Below are 20,263 nucleotides of genomic sequence, written 5' to 3'. Positions count from 1 at the left end.
TTATACAAGGTAAGTACATTCCAATTGACAAATCAATCAGCTACCTGTATTCAAGTAACTCTTACCAAGATGACAACTATAATTTGAACCAGCTACAATCAAAATCAGCCTGCATTAATTAAACCATGAACTACATCATTCATAATGTCCAAATTACAGTTATAACAATGTTAAGTGTGTCCCTGCCTTAATGTTTGAGTCACAACCTAAGTAGCTCATACATTCTACTGAGCAAAAGTAAATGACGCACGAAGCTGGACGCAGCTGTTTATTTATTTTTTTTTCTAACTCACCAAGATGTGCACCACTGACCTTGGACACATTTCTCTGACTGGTTCTTGCAGTTTCTACAGGTTGCTTTCATTTGTTGTGGCCAAACTTCTCCTTACTACAGATCACTTCATCGTTGTCAACCAGGGGTGCTCTGATTTGAATTTACGATTCAGAGACACGTGCCAAGTATGCTAATTGAAACAGAAACATCAATTACCAAAAGACAACTATAACATTTTCATTTGCACAGCTTTTGAGCCTGATATACTGATGTGTTTTTCCTGTCTGGATAGGACATAATGCTAAACATTGATTAGCATGTTTTTTTATGACCGACATTTATTAAACACATAACATTGGACACTTGTAATATCTCTGGTGTTAAAGATACTGTGTGTAATTATTTGCAGATTCACTTACATAACCATTTCCCTCGATCCTTGAGGAAAGGATATTTTACTATCAACATCTTTGTTGTGGGATACCTATGACTAGAAAATAAATGTAAATCAATTGAAGGTCACCCGCTCTGAAAGACTCAAGTACCAGGACAAATACTATCAATTGATAAATGGTTTTCAAAGACTTTAACATAAAAAAATATCTTCTAATTAAGACCTCAAAAATGAAAAATGTTATATTGGTAATGTTTCTATTTTCTGTAGTTTCCTAGAATCAGATGAACTCATAGATGCAATCTAAACGGATGGAAAGGTTAGTTTAGCCGTAGTTCAACTGCTGCAAGTCTAGGTGACATCTCCTTCCACAACTAGATGAATTTGCTTTTTTATCTACTCCTAAGATAGATAGTTGATACGTCAGTGATATTTCAATGTTACAAATCATTCTATTGCTTTACTAAGTCTAACATTACCTTCAACACACTTAGATTGTCTATTGTACCACAGCTTCATAGAGGACTTTGATTATTTGATTATCCTTTGGGTTTTTCTGACATGGTTCTTTATTGTCTAGTTTTGTTTGTAGATTTCTGGGGAACATTGGGATCAAAACTAGCAGGCAGTCTCACATTAGCTCCATTGGTGTAATATAGCAGATTTTTTTTCTGTTAATTTTAGGAACTCAACTTAAAAAACACAATTTACATTGCTATGACCATACCAGTTAGTATGTTACCTACCAATAAGAAAAATTTAACTAATGTTAGCAAGGTTAGCCAGCCAGCAACAAACAGCATTTTACATCAGCTGAACTTAGCGAGCTGTATGTGCAATTATACTATCAAAATTAGACAAAAACTTTTGCTTTAGTCCAATAATTAGCCCTAGGGGTACATTAGTGTAGATTGTACCTTGGGGGACAGAATGGACTCCCACTGTACCCCTATTTCTGAGAGTGTACAATTCACTAGCTTATCTTGTGGCCCTGTCTTGTAGAGGGACCCTGTGTCAAAATCTAGTTTCCAAATATTTCAATATTTTAGTTTATATTGTGCTCACATTGTAACCTTGGAACTTGAAAGCAACAGGGTACATATGAGTGGGAGGTGGGGATCATGGTCAAAATATAGGTAACTCATAATTCCTGATCTAAACCTGAAAAAGAAAATATTTTTGCTTACATGGACATTTATATAATTAAGTTATTGCCAGAAATCAGGGAAAATACTTCAGATGAACATCACTGTCATAGTCAGAAAATTATCTCATATGATATGAGGTTTGTTGCATTATAATATGCAAACCTTATGTAAACTAATCATTTTTACTGTGCAGAGAATTTATTCACAGTGCACTGATACTGTAGATCTCACAATATATGAATATGAATTAATCATCCTTCAAATGAGCCTGACTGAGACATGCTCATATTGTGTGTCCAGGAAACCATTCCCTTTGCTGTGGTGGGAACAGACAAGGAGCACCAAGTGAATGGAAACAAGGTGCTGGGCCGTAAAACAAAGTGGGGAATCATTGAAGGTAAGGCATCAGTTTAACATCAGTGTAACCTCATTCACACCTGGTATTATTTACTACTTACAGTTGCCACTGTGTACAGATTGTGATCTCATTTTTGGTCAAAGCATATGAGTAGGTGCAGCAAAGTCTTCAACGACTATAGCAGCCAATACAATCTGAAAATACTGTTTTAACCAAACGATTAATTTCCTGACTCTGAAGTGCATATCTTCATGCATTGGACTATTTCTTAAACTATCATTTCTCCCAAGACGACACTGCAGTCAGACATCCAGTTTCTCCACAGCCACAGGGATGTGAATAATTGTTGTGTAAAGAGCAGCTATGACATCTGTACCTGCAACAGTGATGTTTACCTGCCATCATGACATTTCCTGCTTCAGAGGCAATGATATTTCCAAACAAGCAATGGCATTTCTACCTGTGGCAGTGCCTCTAACCACAGCAACAATATGTGATGATGATATCTCATCCAAAGATATATACACCCCCTGGCCAGATGTATACATGCTGTTACATAAGGCCGTGTACATTTTTAAATGCTGTTTTCGTGTGAAAACAACTTGTGTCCATATTGGCATTTCCAGGTAGTCCAGACCTCTGTCCACAGTGAAACACCTGAACAACATTAAAAAAAAAAGGTAAATCTCTCATTTTGCGCTCGTTTCAGTTGGCAAACAACAAAACTGCGCATCTGAAACGGAGAGAAAAAGATGTTTACAAATTTAACCATCTTAATGTCGGCGTACTCTGTGTTGCCTTTACATCCCACATTGCTAATCCTGATAACCCTAAACATGTCCCATTTATTAACAGATGTAGTAAACTTGTCAAACTTAATAGTCATTTTATTATATAAGAATGATTAGAGGATGATGGCTAAATGTTCATCATGAGGGCAGACACTGATGCTCCTGAATATTTATCAGTCATTTAGTTACTACTAAGTATTTTCTCTTAAAAAGACATAACGTTGGTGAACAATGGGTCTTCATGCATTTTACCCTTAGTTGAAATATACATTTCTAACCACAGCTAATTACCTTCGAGTGGCATGAAAAAGACCATGACAAAGTTAAACCTATCAAAGTTGGACAATTAATACACGTCTGTAATATTACTATTTTTTTTTTTAATTTGCATCTGGAACAATGTGCAAAACGTTTTTGATTTTTCCATATGTTTGTCAAATGTCAAAAGTTAAATATCAAGCTTCCAAGTTGGTCTTTCTGCTATATGATGACTCATTTGGCTTTATTTGAAGAATGTGTATCACAGTGGGAATCTACCTTAAGTTAACACCTGGATTTTGTTATTGTAATTTTAACCTTGAGTTCAGTTCAGTCTTTATTATACCACATGTTTAAGGCCAAATTGGAGTTTGTGTGATTTGTGTAGGATAATGTTGCCGGGTTAGAAAAGAGGACGATTAGTTTGTATGCAAGACATAGTAGTTACTGGATGTAACAAGTTCTATGAGTACTTGCGCAAATCGTGTTTCGATTGTGCAGGTTGGAGGAAACCGGTCGATCCTTTGTTCTCCTTGCAGAGTTAGCAACTCGGCGCTAACTCGCTTCGTTGCTCCTGTTGCTTGTAAAGTTAGCTGACAGACAGTCGTAACTGCGGGCGCTAACTAAGCTTGTTTGCAGCAATCTTAAGCAGGCTCTCGCGTCACTGCCGTAAGGAAAAGGTTTGGTGCATCTATTCCAAGCAGACAACACGGCAGTTGAGATCTCTGTCCCCAGGACCAAGAGGTGAGAGCGGAAAGAGAGAGAACAAAAGGTGAGCTGGAGTTTTGATACCTGGTCAGGAGATAGTCCAGGGGATATCCGTTTACAGGAAGTGACTGGAGGACAGGTACGACTGTAAACGTAATGGCTTACATTTCAAAATAAAGGTTCCGTTTAAGTCACACAATGAACAAATGAATCTATGGAGTCCAGTGGTACCTACACTCTCGATGGTGCATGAGTAGAAATTCCTCAGTATTTGAGGGGATACCTGCAATTTCCTCAAGTGTCTGAAGTCAAACAGTCTCTGCCTTGCCTTTCTCACCACTGAGTATGCTGCACCCAGGTCAGGCCCTCGCTGATGTCAGACCCATTGATATTAAGGGGTTTGATTCTTCCCAAAGTCCACTATCAGCTTCTTAGTCTTGCTGATGTTCAAGAGTAGGTTGTTGTCCTGACACCAGCAGGTCAGGTCCTCTTCATCAGTTTACTTCTATGTTAATGGATGTTTTTGAGAGCCAAACTTAAAATAAATCTTTTTCTCTTTCTACAGTTGAAAATGTGGCGCACTGTGAGTTTGCCAACCTGAGAGATCTACTCATCAGGTGAGTTTGACTGTGCTGCTACACTTGGTTCATCATAAGAGATATGAGTCATCTGTCATGACCATAAAAGTCATTAAGATGTTTAAGGGACCGCTACTATGCTCAAAATGAGGGTCGTGTGATGGTCAGCAGCTGAAGGAATGCTCAGGCTACTTTTTGGTGGCCAAACTAACTACAGTTCTTGTACTGTAACCCTTGTACTATAAAAAAACCAATCAGTGGAGGGGTGGACAACACATTTTACCTGAAAATTTTGAAAATTCACACCTAATTGTAAAACGGATCCATCATACACATTCATGTCCTCAAAAACAATGCTCTGTAGTAAAAAACATGATTTTCAATAATCAGCGAATGGAGCTGGCTCAGGTGTCATCATGTGACCTAACTATGGTTCGTTCTTGACAAAATCTTAGATTATAAAGCTCCCTATCATGACCACAGAGAATATCCAGTTCTGATTGTCCAGAGATGTGTGAATAGCTCCGACGGTGCATTCTCAAAGTTCATAAATTAATCCTCACAGGTGGAAGCCAGCTGTTTCAGCTGTTACTAGGACACAGCTTCGCCTAATTGTTGGAGCATTCAATTAATTTTAATTCCAATGTTGACAAAGATAGTGGAGATTCAAAGATTACAATTAAAGAGTGCATTTTCCTACAATGTGAATTAACCATTCTGATTTTAACCAGTTTTGATCACTAGCAAGTGACCATAGTGTTAATGGGGTGATCCCTGATGAGCTGTGTGGTTATCAAAAGTAATGCACACCCTCCTCTGAACCACAGCTCATCATGGATCATCCCTTACTTAACATTAAATCTATTATTCTCTATTTAATCCAGTGATACAAAACACTTTTGTAATGCACCTCTGAGCTTTTTGGACCAGAGAATGTAGATTACAGTCAAGCAGTGTGCACGGTGTCTGCACTGTGACTTCTATTTTCTTGGATTGTCTGTATATTGAGTTTTAACAATTGAAACTCTTTTACTTTTTAAGTTCTTTTTACATTTATTCCAATCAAATGTAGCAGATTAAAGGTTTAAATGCATTAAACTGATCATATCGATCAATCTTCAACATTAATTTTGGTAAGAGGAAGGAGCAGTATTCAGCATTCAACTCAGTACATTTATTTTAAAATGGGGCGAAACTCTTTCACAAGGAGAAAATCTTGACAGTCATTTATAATAATAAATAAATACATTTTTAAATTAATTAATAATCAATTTAGCCTCGATCTGAAGTTGCTACAGAGTCCTTGTCCCGTGTACAGGGACCAGAATACTTAATACACACAAACACACATGACCAAGTCCTTTATAAATGTTTATTAAACTACTAACTACATACACAACTATAACTACTAGACACAAATGAACAAATAAATGCAACCATGAATGAATGATATGAACACAGCGATGAATAATAAGTGAATGAATGACCATCTGACACCAGAGGATGCAGTGAATGATTATTTTGGTTAGTGGTATTAACTTGTATAAACACAGGAAACCACTATGTGACAACTTTAATAGTTACCAATTAAATAAACTAGGCACTGTTCAGCAACTGAAGTTTTGGAAAGTCAAGGGAGATTATTATTAGGAATTATTAATCACCTGATGTAATTTAGCTATCATACCTATGTTGATGGGAGATCCTAATTTTTATCTACATTTTCTAAGTGTTCCTATAAAGCTAAAGCATCAAACCCCTACACAGGAAAGTGTCTGTGGTTTGGCTGGGTAGGGTATGCATTGCCCTGGAGGTAAGAGGAGAGTAGAAGCAGTGCCATTTCTCCAGGGCACTCAGTGGCAATCCATATTGAGTTCCATATTTCAGGAACTCAGCGCTGTGGGTCCCACGGGGCGACTTTAGCCTGAGTCTGATCTCTTCTTCTATAATCAAGCTGATGATGTTCGTATGTGATGGCAACGCGGTGTGAGCGTTTGACAGCTGTTTGCTGAGTTTAAAGTTTGTTACGGTCCTCGTTAAGGCTTCGGTGCTCCAACTGGTAGTAGAAACTTCTTTAATCTATCAGCAATTTAGGGTCGCCAATAAAGTTTGTAAAGAGTTAAGTCTTGAGTCTCTGCACCACGTGGCTGCTATGTAGGCCCAGGGTTTCTTCTTTTCTAACCTTGTCGTGTTAGATGTCAGAAATGGCACAGCCTCCTTTTAGCAGGCTTCTTTCTTAAGTTGTTGGATATCTGCATTTTTCCAACATGTTCTGTGTGTGCCTTTGGTCCCTCTGCGGGTCAGTTGAGGGGCCTACCGGGGGGTATAGATCTTCTGTTGATCGGGCGGTCTTGAAGAGCAGCGGAGAAGAGACATGAGAGGTCAGAGAGTGAGAGAGGACAAGAAGTTTCCTCTTGTCAAAAAGTCTTATATAAGACGAGGTGGGGTGTTTGCAGACACACACACGCTCTGACGGTTGTGGGATTCAGCATTTCACTTACATTTTCTCATATTACCAGCCATGATAAATTAATTGTTGTGTACATACATATTCACATTTCCTGTTTCATTGGCTATTCAGCACATTATAATAGGCAAATATGTAACATCCAGTAACCTTAGGCATGTTCAATTGATTAATATTAAGGTTAAGACAACAAGAGATCAGTTGAAAATATTCTTGGCAATATGTCATTAGAGTGGCAAGCAAGGACTTGCACTACTGAAACTGTATCCCAAATTATCACACATGCTGTCCCAAATTATTATGGATGTCCTGAAAGAATAGTTGATCCATACCATGTATGACATCATATGAATTTCTTTACATACAGAACAGTTCTTTTTGACAGGTTCTTGACAACATCAAGTTCCACACTCTTGTTATGTAATGTAACACATTGATTAATACATTTGATTCTGCAGGGCCAAGTCATTTTCTTTATTCCTTCAGTCTTAAAGTTTACAAGTCCAGTTTACAAGAGATCATGAGATGTTCCTTAAAAGAGGGTGATGTCAGGTTGTGTTATGCACGGTCAGGGAGGGCAAGTTGTAATTTACTGAACTGGCTTAGATTGTTCATGCTTCGTGAGTTTTTGCAGGCCCACCGTAAATTGAGAAATTGTCATTCAACATTCCATTAGTGACCTGATTCCGGTAAAGGTCATGGGACAGAGGAGGTTACTAGGAAAGGCTTATCAGTTCTCTGGACAGGCCTGGTTTATGACTTAGAAGCGAGCTTTCAGAAAAGTCTAATTCTTTTCATTAATAAAGATCAAAAATGTTCATCAGGATCGGGGTTGATCAGACTACAAAATTTAGTCCCACTGGGATCACTTTGGTGCCAGAAAGGAGACTCCGAACCTTATTCAAACCTCAGATTCAGGTAAAGCTGATTCTGTCTTGGTCGTCAGACAGGACCAGTTGTTTAAGGTAGTATACGTTGTCAGAACTGCTGTCGGATGGTCGATAGCTTTGGAAAGCTCTAACGCCCTCACCTTTCAGACATCGGATTAAGAGGGGCTGTGTCCGACCATTTCTGCAACTTTCCAAAAGTGACAATATTCCAATATTCACACCCACTTTGCGCCATGATTGGTCAGCTGTGTGGAGGTGAGAGAGGAGCCAGGGTTTGAACTTCTCTCTCTAGCTCTCTCTTTTCATTCTAGACACAACTATTTCTGTCATTGTCTTCCAGGAGAGAATATGTGTGCCATTAATCCCAATTTTTAAACAATACCGTGTCTGCCCCATCTCTGTGACCCTGCCTTCGAGTGTGGCCATTCAGATCAGGTATAAACACTTTCCGATTTCCGACGTGGTCAAACACATCGTACAAACCACTCCTTTTCTAATATAACCCAGCCTTTACCATTTCAAAGGTACTTGAAGTGTTCCTCTCGGTGTCTTGTGGGGTGTACTGCAGGAGTATATTCCTTGTATAACCGGACAGAGATGTGTCGACATTCTCGACAGGAAATCAGTAACCTTCCCTGTAGCCGTTGTGCTCCACTAGGGTTGAGCCTTGTTATCCTTTCTGTTTATGATTTTCATGGACAAAATCTCCAGGCACAACCAAGGTGCGGAAAGTGTCCAGTATGGGGACCTCAGGACTGCATCTTTGTTTTTTTGCGGATGCCTTGGTTCTGCTGGTCTCATCTGCCAAATAATGATGTTCTCCTCTAGTGTTCTTAATTTTAGTTGCTAAAAGTTTGCTATCACTAACACAGGAAGTGTAGCAGCAGCTTCAGTCCTGTCTGTGTCTCCACGGGATGCATTCAGGCACATTGTTGAGAATAGGTCACCCAACACACAAACACTGACGTTACGTGTGTAAAATGGAAGAAAATAGACTTTGGGTCCTGTTTACACGTATATAGCACATGTGAAATGCAAACTGTTCTGTGGCCTGTGTAGACAGCTGTATTGATTAAAATAGGAGTATATCTGTTAAATTCAGCTGAAACGCCTCCTGTATAGACACGCATATGTAACGTCAGTCCTCTTTTCCAATTCTCTTTCTCCTTCTAATTGCAAGGATTGTACAAAACTGCAAGCTCTCGCAAATAATGTAATAATGTTGGGATAAGTTATTTCTTGTGACTGCTAGATCAAGCAATTGTTGTGGGACTGACATATCAGAAATGTAAAATGTATCACCTAAAGAAGGACCTCCTAGCCACCTCATCCACAGTGACTTTCATGAATTGCATATTGGTCCCAATCAGATTTATCAGGTAGAGAGTAGCAAAATAAATATCAAGTTCTGAATCTTTCTGTTTGTGTTTTTTGCAAAGGTCTCACCTGCAGGACCTGAAAGACGTGACACACAATATCCACTATGAGACCTACCGCGTACGACGGCTCAACGAGAGCAACATGAACTTCAGTGAACTGGGAATGTCCACCTGGCTGCTGGAGAACGGAACTGCTGACAAATGCGAATCAGAGAGCCACCTCTGATTTCTCCATCAGACTCCTTCTTCCTGCACCAAAGGAGGAATGCTGATGCTCCTCATCCAATCAGAATGAGAGATGGGGAAAAAGAGAGCTATTTTTTTTTCCCCACATAGAAATTATTTTTATAATTTGTTTTTCCTTTCTGTCATTATGGGGCAAACTAGTGGATTGTTTTTAAATGAGGAATTTTATTTGAGTTTTTACATGCATGCATTACATGCATCAAATACAGATATATTTTTGAATGAGAACTCATATATTTAAGGATGGCGACATACAGGGCAGTGGAGAGCAGACAGCACAACATGGCACAATGAGAGGACGCATAAACATAAGTCTCCCAATGGTATCTAATCATCTTGATATCTGCTATATACAGTAAATGGTAAACTATATAGCCAAAAGTATGTGGACAGTCCAGGCCTGAAACCACAAGAATGGAAGCAGATTAATTCCACAGATTGTCAGCATCAAACATTTATCACATATGGGTTGAATGTTCAATTGTCCACAAACCTTTGGCAATGCAGTGCGTCATTCTTGCTTAGGTCAAATGTGTTTAAATGTGATCCTATGGAGAAACCCACCATGTTGTTGTTGCTTGAGGAAAGGTTCTGTATTCATTTATTAATAGAAACAACAATGAACACCAAGCAGCAACCAAAATAGCGCTATTCACTGTATCGTTTCTGAAAGTACTCTTGTCCTCAAATCATGCTGTGGAGAGGTGGATGATGTGCAAGTTTGGTTTAAGTTGCTTTTTATGAAAAGATAGCTGCCTTTTATAATTCTGACCTGAACGATATAACGGACTGTAGGGCAGGCCTGGAATTTCATAATTTTAAGGGCAAGGCCACTTGGCCTTTGGTGCTGTCAGTTTTTTGAGGGCACAAAGGCCAAATGCCAGGGCAGCAAGGCCATCAATGATTTTTAGTCCACGGAAATGATAAATTTAACTTAAGGATGATTTTATTTTTATTCTATTTTTTTTCAAATTTCTTAATGCTAAGTCAATAATTACCTTGTCAATAATAACCATTCCTGCATAACAATGAGTTTAACATTTCGAAGGTTTACTGTAGCACAACAGCCTTTTTTTAAATGCCCCGCCCCATCCAGGCTGTGATTGGTCAGTTCACAAAAAGTGACATTGACGAGCACATCGACTTAATGAAAAGTTGAATATGTTTCAACAAAAGGCACCTGATATAGCTAAATAGCCAGCCAGCCAAACCCAAACCTTGCTATTTTATCCCTGTTGTCTTCTGTCTTATGTTTTTGTATAATGGGCTGCTCAAACGGCCAACAGAGCATCGTGGTGCTCCCGATCGCCAGTCCGACTGGTTTCTTGTCTTATTTGTTCGCTCATTTATCAAACTTTTTTACCTCAGCTCAGTCGACCTTCTCTTCTCAGAAGTTCACTCAGTCACAGCTTTGTGGGATTGGCACATCAGGATGAGTTTGCCGGTACTAGATTTGAGTCAAACTATCATAAATAGCCCGGTTTTCCAGTGGTCCATACCAGGCTTGAAATCGAACCCACCACTGGTTATGTGCGCTGCGTTTCACTTGATGTTGCCCATTAAGAATTCACAAACGCAATAAGACACTGGCCTTAACAAAACACCTAGAGAACATGCTAGAGGTAGTGTTAGAGAACATCCACTAATTATACGTCATGTTCCAGTTTATCAAGTGTACATCACACCCTGAGGTTTTTGTCATGCAAGGCTTACTTCCTGTTAGCAGTAGGTGGCGCAATGACTACAACTCCTAATTGGCATGTAGATGTCCTTAGGCCAGGACTCTAATCAAAATTTGTGAAATTTTGAGTAGATTGGACTAATTGTACACTCAAGTTCAACAACTTCCTCTTTCATGGTGAATAATCCATCGCAGTGGCAACGGTATTTTATGGAAACTCACAATCTTAACAATTAAGCATCATTAAGACTTTGCTTAACAAATTTGAGGTGGATCTGATTAATCTGCTAGGAGTAGTTTGTATGACTATAGGGATTGTAACTTCCTGCTGCCAGTAAGACTGCGACTGAATATGGGCATGTAGATGTCTTCAGGCTGGGACATTTATCAAACATGTGAAGTTTGGGGCAGATTTCACCATGTACACTGAAGTTACAATAACTTCCTGTGTCATGGTGAAAATTCGACGCCACCCTGCAGACACGCCCTTAAACAAAAACTCACACCTTTTCATTGTGAAGGTCTTTAGATTGCACTAGAAAGATTTGAAGTCGATCCGATGAATTCTCTAGGAGTTCGTTAAAGTACGGAGCCTGTAAATGACAGAAAATGGCTTAAAATTGCACAGTCAATTCAGAATGGCTGACATCCTGTTCGGTTTAGGGTATGGCTCCAAGAGGCTTTTTTGTATGTCTTGGGGTGATACATGTACCTCTCAAATTTCATACATGTCGGTTAAATGTAGGCTGGGGCTGATTATTATTATTATTTTTTTTTTGTAGTGGGCGCTAATGAGCCATTTTGCCACGGCCATGCAGACTACCCATAACATACTTAAATTTTCCACCACTTCTGACAAGTGTGCAATGTTTTGTGAGTTTTCGAGCACCTGTAGCACCTCAAAAATGCAATTCATTTGGGGGAAGAAAAATAATAATAATAATAATCCTAGCAACCTCGCAGCAGTCATTGCTTGGGCCCTAATGTTTAGACTGTAAGATTTTGGAGGACATGCTGCATTATACCATTCACCCTGGTGAGTTTCATCATTTTCTAGCCTCTTTTTCAATTCAGATCTCCATGTCCACACTTACATGAATAAAATTGAAGATGCTATTTATGTGTTGAAAGTTTTTGGCACACAAGTGGTTAAGATAAAGCATGCAGTCCACAATTAAGTGCCAAAACAACAGAAAAATGCTTAATTTGTTCATCCTCTACCTCTTTTTAAAGAGTAACTATACACAAATGTTTTGTAATTGACTTCTATTTATTACTTGACACATAGAATAAAACAGCATTATGTCATCAGTTGAGCAGATAATGCCTACTGGAAGTATTTACCTCAAAATCTAGCTCAGTACTCCACCCAGTACATAAAATGAGCAGAAGGTGTTCATTTTTAGATGCCTGTGTCAACAAGAAAAACTACTAGGCTAAGTCATTAGTAAAAAGTGATATGCTCATTATAAAAGCAGATTGCTGAAAGTGTGGTCACTGACTTTGCAAGATCATGATCTAGTCTCATTTACAAATTTCACTGAGGCAGATCAGGTTTTGAATAGGATAGCTGATGTGTGAATTACAAACTACAGTTTTTGTAGTTAGTTAGTTAGTTTGTTTATTCCCAAAACAGTGGGAATTAATAGAACTATTGTCAATATTTCATTTTAATGACAACAATATTGTTGAATGGAATTCAAGGATAGATGAATACATTTTTTCAGCATTATGATCCTTATACAAGATTCAAAATTTTTTTAATATGATTTTTTTGATAAACCAATTTATGCATTGTATTTGTAATTTAGCCAATAAGACAACAATATTACAGTTAGGCTTACACTTAGTTACATTTTAATGCGATAGACGTTCATAATTCCCTTGCAACATAGTAAAACAGTTCTTGACAGCACCACATTACAGTAAAAACGACATAGTTAAGAAGAAATCAAGATAACTACGCTGACAGCACAGTCGTCATTCATGAAAAAACACTTTAAGTGCTGCTGTTGGTTGAAAGCTTAATTTGAAATGTGTTGTTGTTAAAGAGGCTTTCTGAATCCGATCCAAACCTTCCTGCCACAACAGATCAATAGGCCTACAGATAAATTATTATAGGACATAGTGTCCTATAGCAATTTTAAAATATTATACGAAACCAACTGGAAAGCTTGCGCTGTACGTTAACACGTTGTATCACACATAACAGTGGACTTGCTAATTCTTAAATTGGTCTAATTTTTTCTTTTTACTTGAAAATTAATTTTTGGAGGTGGAAAGCTAAGTAATGAGGGGCCAAGTGATGTGCCATTGGTGGGCACTGCACCCCAATGCTCCCCTGCTGCTCTGAACTATGGTTAGGAGACTTCTGGTTTTATGCTAATGCTAATTTAGCCTGGCTTATTGCAGGTAACTTTAGCAAGCCTTCACAAATGTTTACAGAGGGAAGTCATCATCCCCATTTGTACGGTCTCATCTCGCTCTGTGATGGCAGGCTTTTCAGCCTGCCTGAAAATTGACTGGCTACCAGTTTTCGATAATGGATGGATGGCTTGTGAAATGTTAAGATGGTGGAAATTTTAATCATGCTCAGCCGTCTTTCCATGGAAAGATGAAGATTAAAATATATTTTTAGAGAAGATGAATAGGAGTAGTAGTTTTCACACATAATCTTGAGTGAGAATAAGCATTCACAATGTGGAGTAATAGTGGAACCACATAATGGAAAAATACTTGCGCATAAATCACCTGATTATGTCACTTTTTACTGTGTAACTAAAGAACAATGTAATGTTTCAGCTTCCTGGTATCCAAAATGTCAGTTTCAGTCTGAAGCCACCTATCGTCCACAGTGACACCAAACCCTCCACAATCACATTTCACTTTGATTCTGATCAGATAAAGCATGTCAGACATTCACTGTTACTGTCCTCTTACCTCTCTGCTCTGTATCCCAAAGCTCTGTGTCAACCTCCCACACTTAGCATGTTTGCATGCATGTACTAACAGTTCCTACTAACAGTATGGTTATTGTCTTTGTTTTTTATAGTATTAATGATACACATGTTAACACTGTTGATTTACAATTAAATACTTGTCACCTTATCAGTTCAGTGTGAAGTCATTGTAATAAACCTACTGATTTAGGTCACCCTATGGCCTTTCCCACTTCACCACCAGTAAAGCTGTAGTACCAATTACAAATTGAGTAACTGTCCCGGGCCCCACACCACCATGAGCCTCAAAAGAACCACAGTTCACTGTGTGTCATCTAGGTTTTCATAATAAAGTTCTTTATAATAGCAACTCCAGTGTTGCTGGAGTTTTGACCTCTTCTGTCATCTAGTATCTGGCAATCTGAGTAATTGCAAATTTGTTTGGAAGTTTCACCACTAAATCCAAAGATACCACTATGGAGGCTCCTGTATTATTACATAAATTAAACAATATCACTAAGGATACTCCTGCATTATTACATAATGTTGTGGCTGTGACTTGTAGAGGTTGTGTTTAATTATAATTACCGCAAACTGACTGACAGAAAACCTGGGCAGCTGAGTGGCACGAAGTCAGCGGGAGCCACGCTTCCTTCTGGAGGGCTTCCCAGAAGGTGACTATAGGACAAGAACAGGCAGAGAAGTGGGCTGGAGGCTAGCATGCTGGAGGCTAGCAGGCTGGAAGCTAGTAGGCTAGCTGGCTGGGATGCAGACTGGTGGCTAGCAGGCTGGAGGCTAACTGACTGGGAATCAGGCTGGAGAGCAGGATAAAGGCAAGCAGACTGTGAAGCAGGCTGGGAATCAGGGGTATTGAGGAAGTCTTTGGCAGATCCAGGTAATACATTCTTCAGCCAGGGCTTACCAGACACCTCCCTGTGTGCCATATTAAGAGCAGCCTGTCTGTACACAGTACACGGGACCTTCTTCCAACAGTCTTTGATATGCAGAAGGGTGAGAATCAGGTCTAATAGTTCATCAGAAGCTGGGTCCGCTGGGTCCATGGCTGGTCAGTTCATACTGTCACAATGGTGCTAGCAGGGTTGTCAGGAACACGAGGGCTTAGACCCTATTGCAGACACAGATCCAGAGCTGGTGAAGATGATCAACGATTTAATAAGGAACTAAGGCTTACATGGATGGTCAGGCAGGCAGAGATCAAAACTAGGAAAGTCAGTCCAAACTCAGGCCAACAAATCCTGAGCAGGCAGAAAATCCAAAGTCCATTAAACAGGCAAGGTCCAAGAAAACAGTCCAAAACACAAGGAAGAAACGGGGGAAATGGCTGCACATAAACCAAGACAAACTGACACTGAGGGAGTGAAACCACACCAACTAAATACTTAGGTTAGGGGAGATAACTAGACATAGGTGGAACTAATTAAGGTGGGGCAAACACACAATCACAGGAAGTGAAGTTACAGACACGAGAGGAGAGGAGAAATACAAAATATAACAGGAAACATCAAAAGAAAAAAACTATGAAACAGGGTCTCTCAAATCTTTTACTGCCTTTCTTAGGTTTAATTATGTGTTATAGTGCTACATATTTAACCATTATTTCATGATGGAAAGGCAATGCCCTGCATTGTTCATACTTGAGAGGTGTGAAGTTAAATAAAAGTGAAACTGAGTCATTCAATTTTTTTCCACAATCTCCCTGGGACCCACTCCCTGCGGCTCACCTCCCCAGGTTTTCCCCAAGACCTGTGGAATCTGAGTCTGTGCAGGGTTTGAGGACTGATTATAATAGTAAGGCTGACCCCAGTCTTCTACCATTACTCTCTTTTCAAATAACTGCTGGACTGGCAGGACAAAGTACAAAACCACCCCTTCCTCTGCACCATAAAAGGGCCCTGTTGGTCGGTTACAAATAGATCTCTTTTGGATATTTAGATCATGATATATGGTAAGTCACACCTTGTATTTGTGGCACTACTTTTGTGCATAAAGATAATGTCAAATGATGTATTTTAGTACATATTAATGATATACAGTATTATGTACAACTTGTAGGTCACATTCACATGTTGCTTCAGAGAGCTCAAAGGATATTGAAATATGTGGGCATTCGTGTCAGCATTGAAAACAGGGGAAAACCACCTCTAATAGTATATAGAGAGAATATTTAACATCCTCATTAACCCAGTGTGGTGAGTATGTTGTTTAAAGTAGAGTAGAGACCAACAGAGCTACAGTAATGTGACAGATATCAAAGCAGTGTCTGCTGGGAAGCCTTGTCAGTGCATAGTACAAAGTAAATGACAGGTGATGTGATGACTGTGAGAAACTGTGTACATCTCTGACCCTGCCACCATCTCTGTCGATTTCTGAGGTGTCCAGACTGAACTCATCACAATGGAAATGTTATTTCTATATTGAATGTCCACAAATCTGTCCTGTTCATATCAAGCATATGTAATAATCAGTATGACATATACAACTAAATATTTTAACCACCAGAAAGAAATATGCAACTGATAGTCGGCTGTGATTAGGGCCATGCAGTCTTTCATCTGTGTGTGGAAAAACCTGCAATGAAAGAAAATGTCTAGATAGGAAAAACTCCAGACAGTTTGAACCTGTGAAACACTTACTGTAAAAGTAATGTAAGGCAGATAACATGTCTTAGATAATACTGGCAGTTTTGTATTAGAAAAAGATGAGATATATAAAAGTCATTTATTCACTGTGTGTTGAAGAAAAGTGAAGAAGATGGTCCTCAATAAACAAATAACTCAAAGAGCCTCAGTTGCTTACATGAATATATGGATTTATTACAAACAGATCTGGTGACAGATAAGCATAAGAGCCACATGTACACATGGGCACAGCCAACACAATACTTTGTTTACATCCAAAAAGGTACACTTCTTATAGCAGAATGGTGGGTGGTGGTTTACAGGTAACATCAGATCATAAATTAGTAGAAAGATGAGACAAAAAAAGAGACTGTCTCTGTCTCAGTATAAGAAGAACAGAGACTTCTAGGACAATTCTATCTTATGGTAGGAACGTCTAGTGCCCCATAACCCAAAACAACATAATTGGACGTGAACATAAATTTATGTTGAAATAAAGCATCTCTGTTTGGGTTCTTTATTTATTAACAAAAAACAAATTCCTTTGATATGTAGGCTATGTGAGGCCATATAATACAAATGGTCTTGTGGCAAAAATCTAATGTCAAGCCAACTACATTGCAGTGAGGCCATTGTCAGGGTAACAGTCTACTCTATCTGGCTTGCTTATAAGATGATAATAATAATAATAATAATAATATAAATACTTTATTCATGTAGCGCTTTTCATGCATAAAGTTCAAAGTGCTTACAAGCTAAATTAAATTTGAATTTAAATAAAAGACACACACTATATGTGTGTGTGTATATATATTATATATATCACACAACAGCAATGCACAGTGGCTGGCGGCTCTGAGAGAGGCAACCTCCCTGAACAGAATCCAGTTACCATCACAGTGGCAGACATCCAAGAAAGAGTCTCAGGTATGAAAAACTGGAAAGCACTGGGCCCTGACAGGATCCACACCTACTGGCTAAAGAAGCTCACTGCACTCCACGAGCGCCTAGCAGCACAAATGAACCAGCTGCTAAGGGATGGGACGCAACTTGAATTGCTTACCGAAGGGCGTACAATCATGATCCTGAAGGATCCCTCAAAGGGTACAGTCCCATCCAACTATCGGCCAATAACCTGTCTGTCCACAACATGGCAGCTCATGTCAGGCATCATCGCGGCTAAGATAAGTGGGCACATGGATCAATACATGAGCAAAGCACAGAAGGGCATCAGCAAAGAAACCAGAGGTGCCAAACACCAACTCCTGGTTGACAGAACAGTCGCCCAAGACTGCAGAACCTGACACACCAACCTGTGCACTGCCTGGATTGATTACAAGAAAGCATATGACTCAATGCCACACACATGGATCACTGAATGCTTGGAGATGTACAACATCAACAGGACTCTAAGAGACTTCATTGCAAACTCGATGAGGCTGTGGAAAACCACCCTTGAGGCCAATGGCAAGCCACTTGCACAAGTATCCATCAAATGTGGCATATACCAAGGAGATGCTCTGTCCCCACTGCTGTTCTGCATAGGTCTGAACCCCCTCAGCCAAATAATCAACAAGACTGGCTATGGATACCGAATCAGGAACGGGGCCACCATCAGTCACCTCCTCTACATGGATGACATCAAGCTATACGCTAAGAGCGAGCGGGACATCGACTCACTGATCCACACCACCAGGATCTACAGCACTGACATTGGGATGTCATTCGGGCTTGAGAAGTGTAGTCGAATGGTGACAAAGAGAGGGAAGGTAGTCCACACAGAAGGGGTCTCACTCCCAGAAGGAACAATAGCAGACATTGAGGATGGTTACAAGTACCTTGGAATACCACAGGCAAATGGAAACCTCTAAGAGGCAACAAGGAAGACGGCAACGGCCAAATACCTCCAACGAGTAAGGCAAGTCCTAAGAAGTCAGCTCAATGGCAAGAACAAGTCCCAGGCAATAAACAGCTACGCCCTGCCAGTGATCAGATACCCTGCAGGAATAATAAGGTGGCCAAAAGAAGAGATACAGACCACAGACGTTAAGACACAAAAGTTCCTCACCATGCATGTAGGGTTCCATCCCAAATCCAGCACCCTGAGACTGTACGCTAGCTAAGGAATGCGGCCGTGGACTAGTGAGTGTGAGAGCCACTATCCAGGATGAAACATTCAAGATCCACAAGTACATCAAAGATAAGGCCCCAACAGATGACGTGCTCAGTGAATGTCTCAGGCAATGGGGAACAGAGGAAGAGGTGCTGGAGGAGGGACCATCATGGGAGGACAAACCCCCACATGGGATGTACCACCAGAACATAACTGAAGTGGCTGATATCAAGAAATCCTACCAATGGCTAGAGCGGGCCGGACTGAAGGACAGCACAGAGGCACTCATCATGGCTGCACAGGAGCAGGCCCTGAGCTCCAGAGTAATAGAGGCCCAGATCTACCTCACTCAGACAAGACCCAAGGTGTAGGCTGTGCAAAGAAGCCCCTGAGACAATCCAGCACATAACTGCAGGGTGTACGATGCTGGCAGGGAAAGCATACATGGAGCGTCATAACCAAGTGGCTGGCATAGTGTACAGGAACATCTGCACAGAGTATGGACTGGAAACCCCGAGGGTAAAGTGGGAAACACCTCCAAAGGTGGTAGAGAATGGCCGAGCCTGTGAGACTTCCAGATTCAGACTGACAGAATGGTAATGGCGAACCAACCAGAAAGGCGTTGTGGTTGATGTGGCAATACCAAGTGATGGCAGGATGATCGGGAAAAGGGAGCATGAGAAACTAGAGAAATACCAAGGGCTCAGAAAAGAGCTGGAGAAGGCGTGGAAGGTGAAGGCGACAGTGGTGACCGTGGTCATCGGAGCACTCGGGGCAGTGACCCCCAAACTGGAGGAGTGGCTACAGCAGATCCCTGGAAGAACACCAGACATCTCAGTCAAGAAAAGTGCAGTACTAGGAACAGCAAAGATCCTGCGCAGAACCCTCAAGCTCCCAGGCCTCTGGTAGAGGACCTGAGCTCGAAGGATGAGACCACCCACGGAGGGTAAAGGACGAAGTTTTTATATATATATATATACAAAAATCCAACAGGTGAATAAAATCAGTTTAATCAAGTAACATTCAATAGAAAGGAGCAACTTGACCGTATAAACAAATTTAAAAGAAGATAATAAATTGGCTTCTCATCAAATAATAATTCATCCATTATCACATAATTAGGCAAGATTCCAACATTGCGGGAAGAAATCAGGTTACACTGTTTTTTAGGAGAAACTGGTATTTGTAAGTAAAAAGTTATACACAGGTGATCAAAACAAATATATTTTTATGAGTTCACATTTTTTATTGAACTTTTTAGGTTTACTGAACCTTAAACTTCTTTTTTTTAGTCAAGATGGAGGACACAATACACATTACATCCTGTTGCGCTCCTTCATAATAGAATGCATTTTTCTTACAACTGCATAACATATTAAATATAAATAAGTCACAACATT

At 39.9% G+C, this 20,263-nt stretch overlaps 1 protein-coding gene across 6 annotated transcripts in view; it reads left to right on the top strand.

Moving 5' to 3' along the window:
* Positions 1–14,280, top strand: part of sept12 (septin 12) — a 137,427-nt gene extending 123,147 nt beyond the window's left edge. For all 6 annotated transcript variants that reach the window (XM_044182134.1, XM_044182133.1, XM_044182137.1 and 3 more), the window contains 3 exons: positions 2,117–2,213; positions 4,497–4,548; positions 9,306–14,280. In XM_044182134.1, coding sequence (XP_044038069.1) covers positions 2,117–2,213; positions 4,497–4,548; positions 9,306–9,471 — 315 coding nt within the window. In that variant the 3' untranslated portion in view covers positions 9,472–14,280. The remainder of the gene's footprint in view (positions 1–2,116; positions 2,214–4,496; positions 4,549–9,305) is intronic.
* The last annotated feature ends 5,983 nt before the right edge of the window (positions 14,281–20,263 follow it).

Source organism: Siniperca chuatsi, linkage group LG21 (genome assembly GCF_020085105.1).
Source record: "Siniperca chuatsi isolate FFG_IHB_CAS linkage group LG21, ASM2008510v1, whole genome shotgun sequence".
Lineage (NCBI taxonomy): Eukaryota > Metazoa > Chordata > Actinopteri > Centrarchiformes > Sinipercidae > Siniperca > Siniperca chuatsi.
This window is presented reverse-complemented; position numbering and strand designations above follow the sequence as displayed.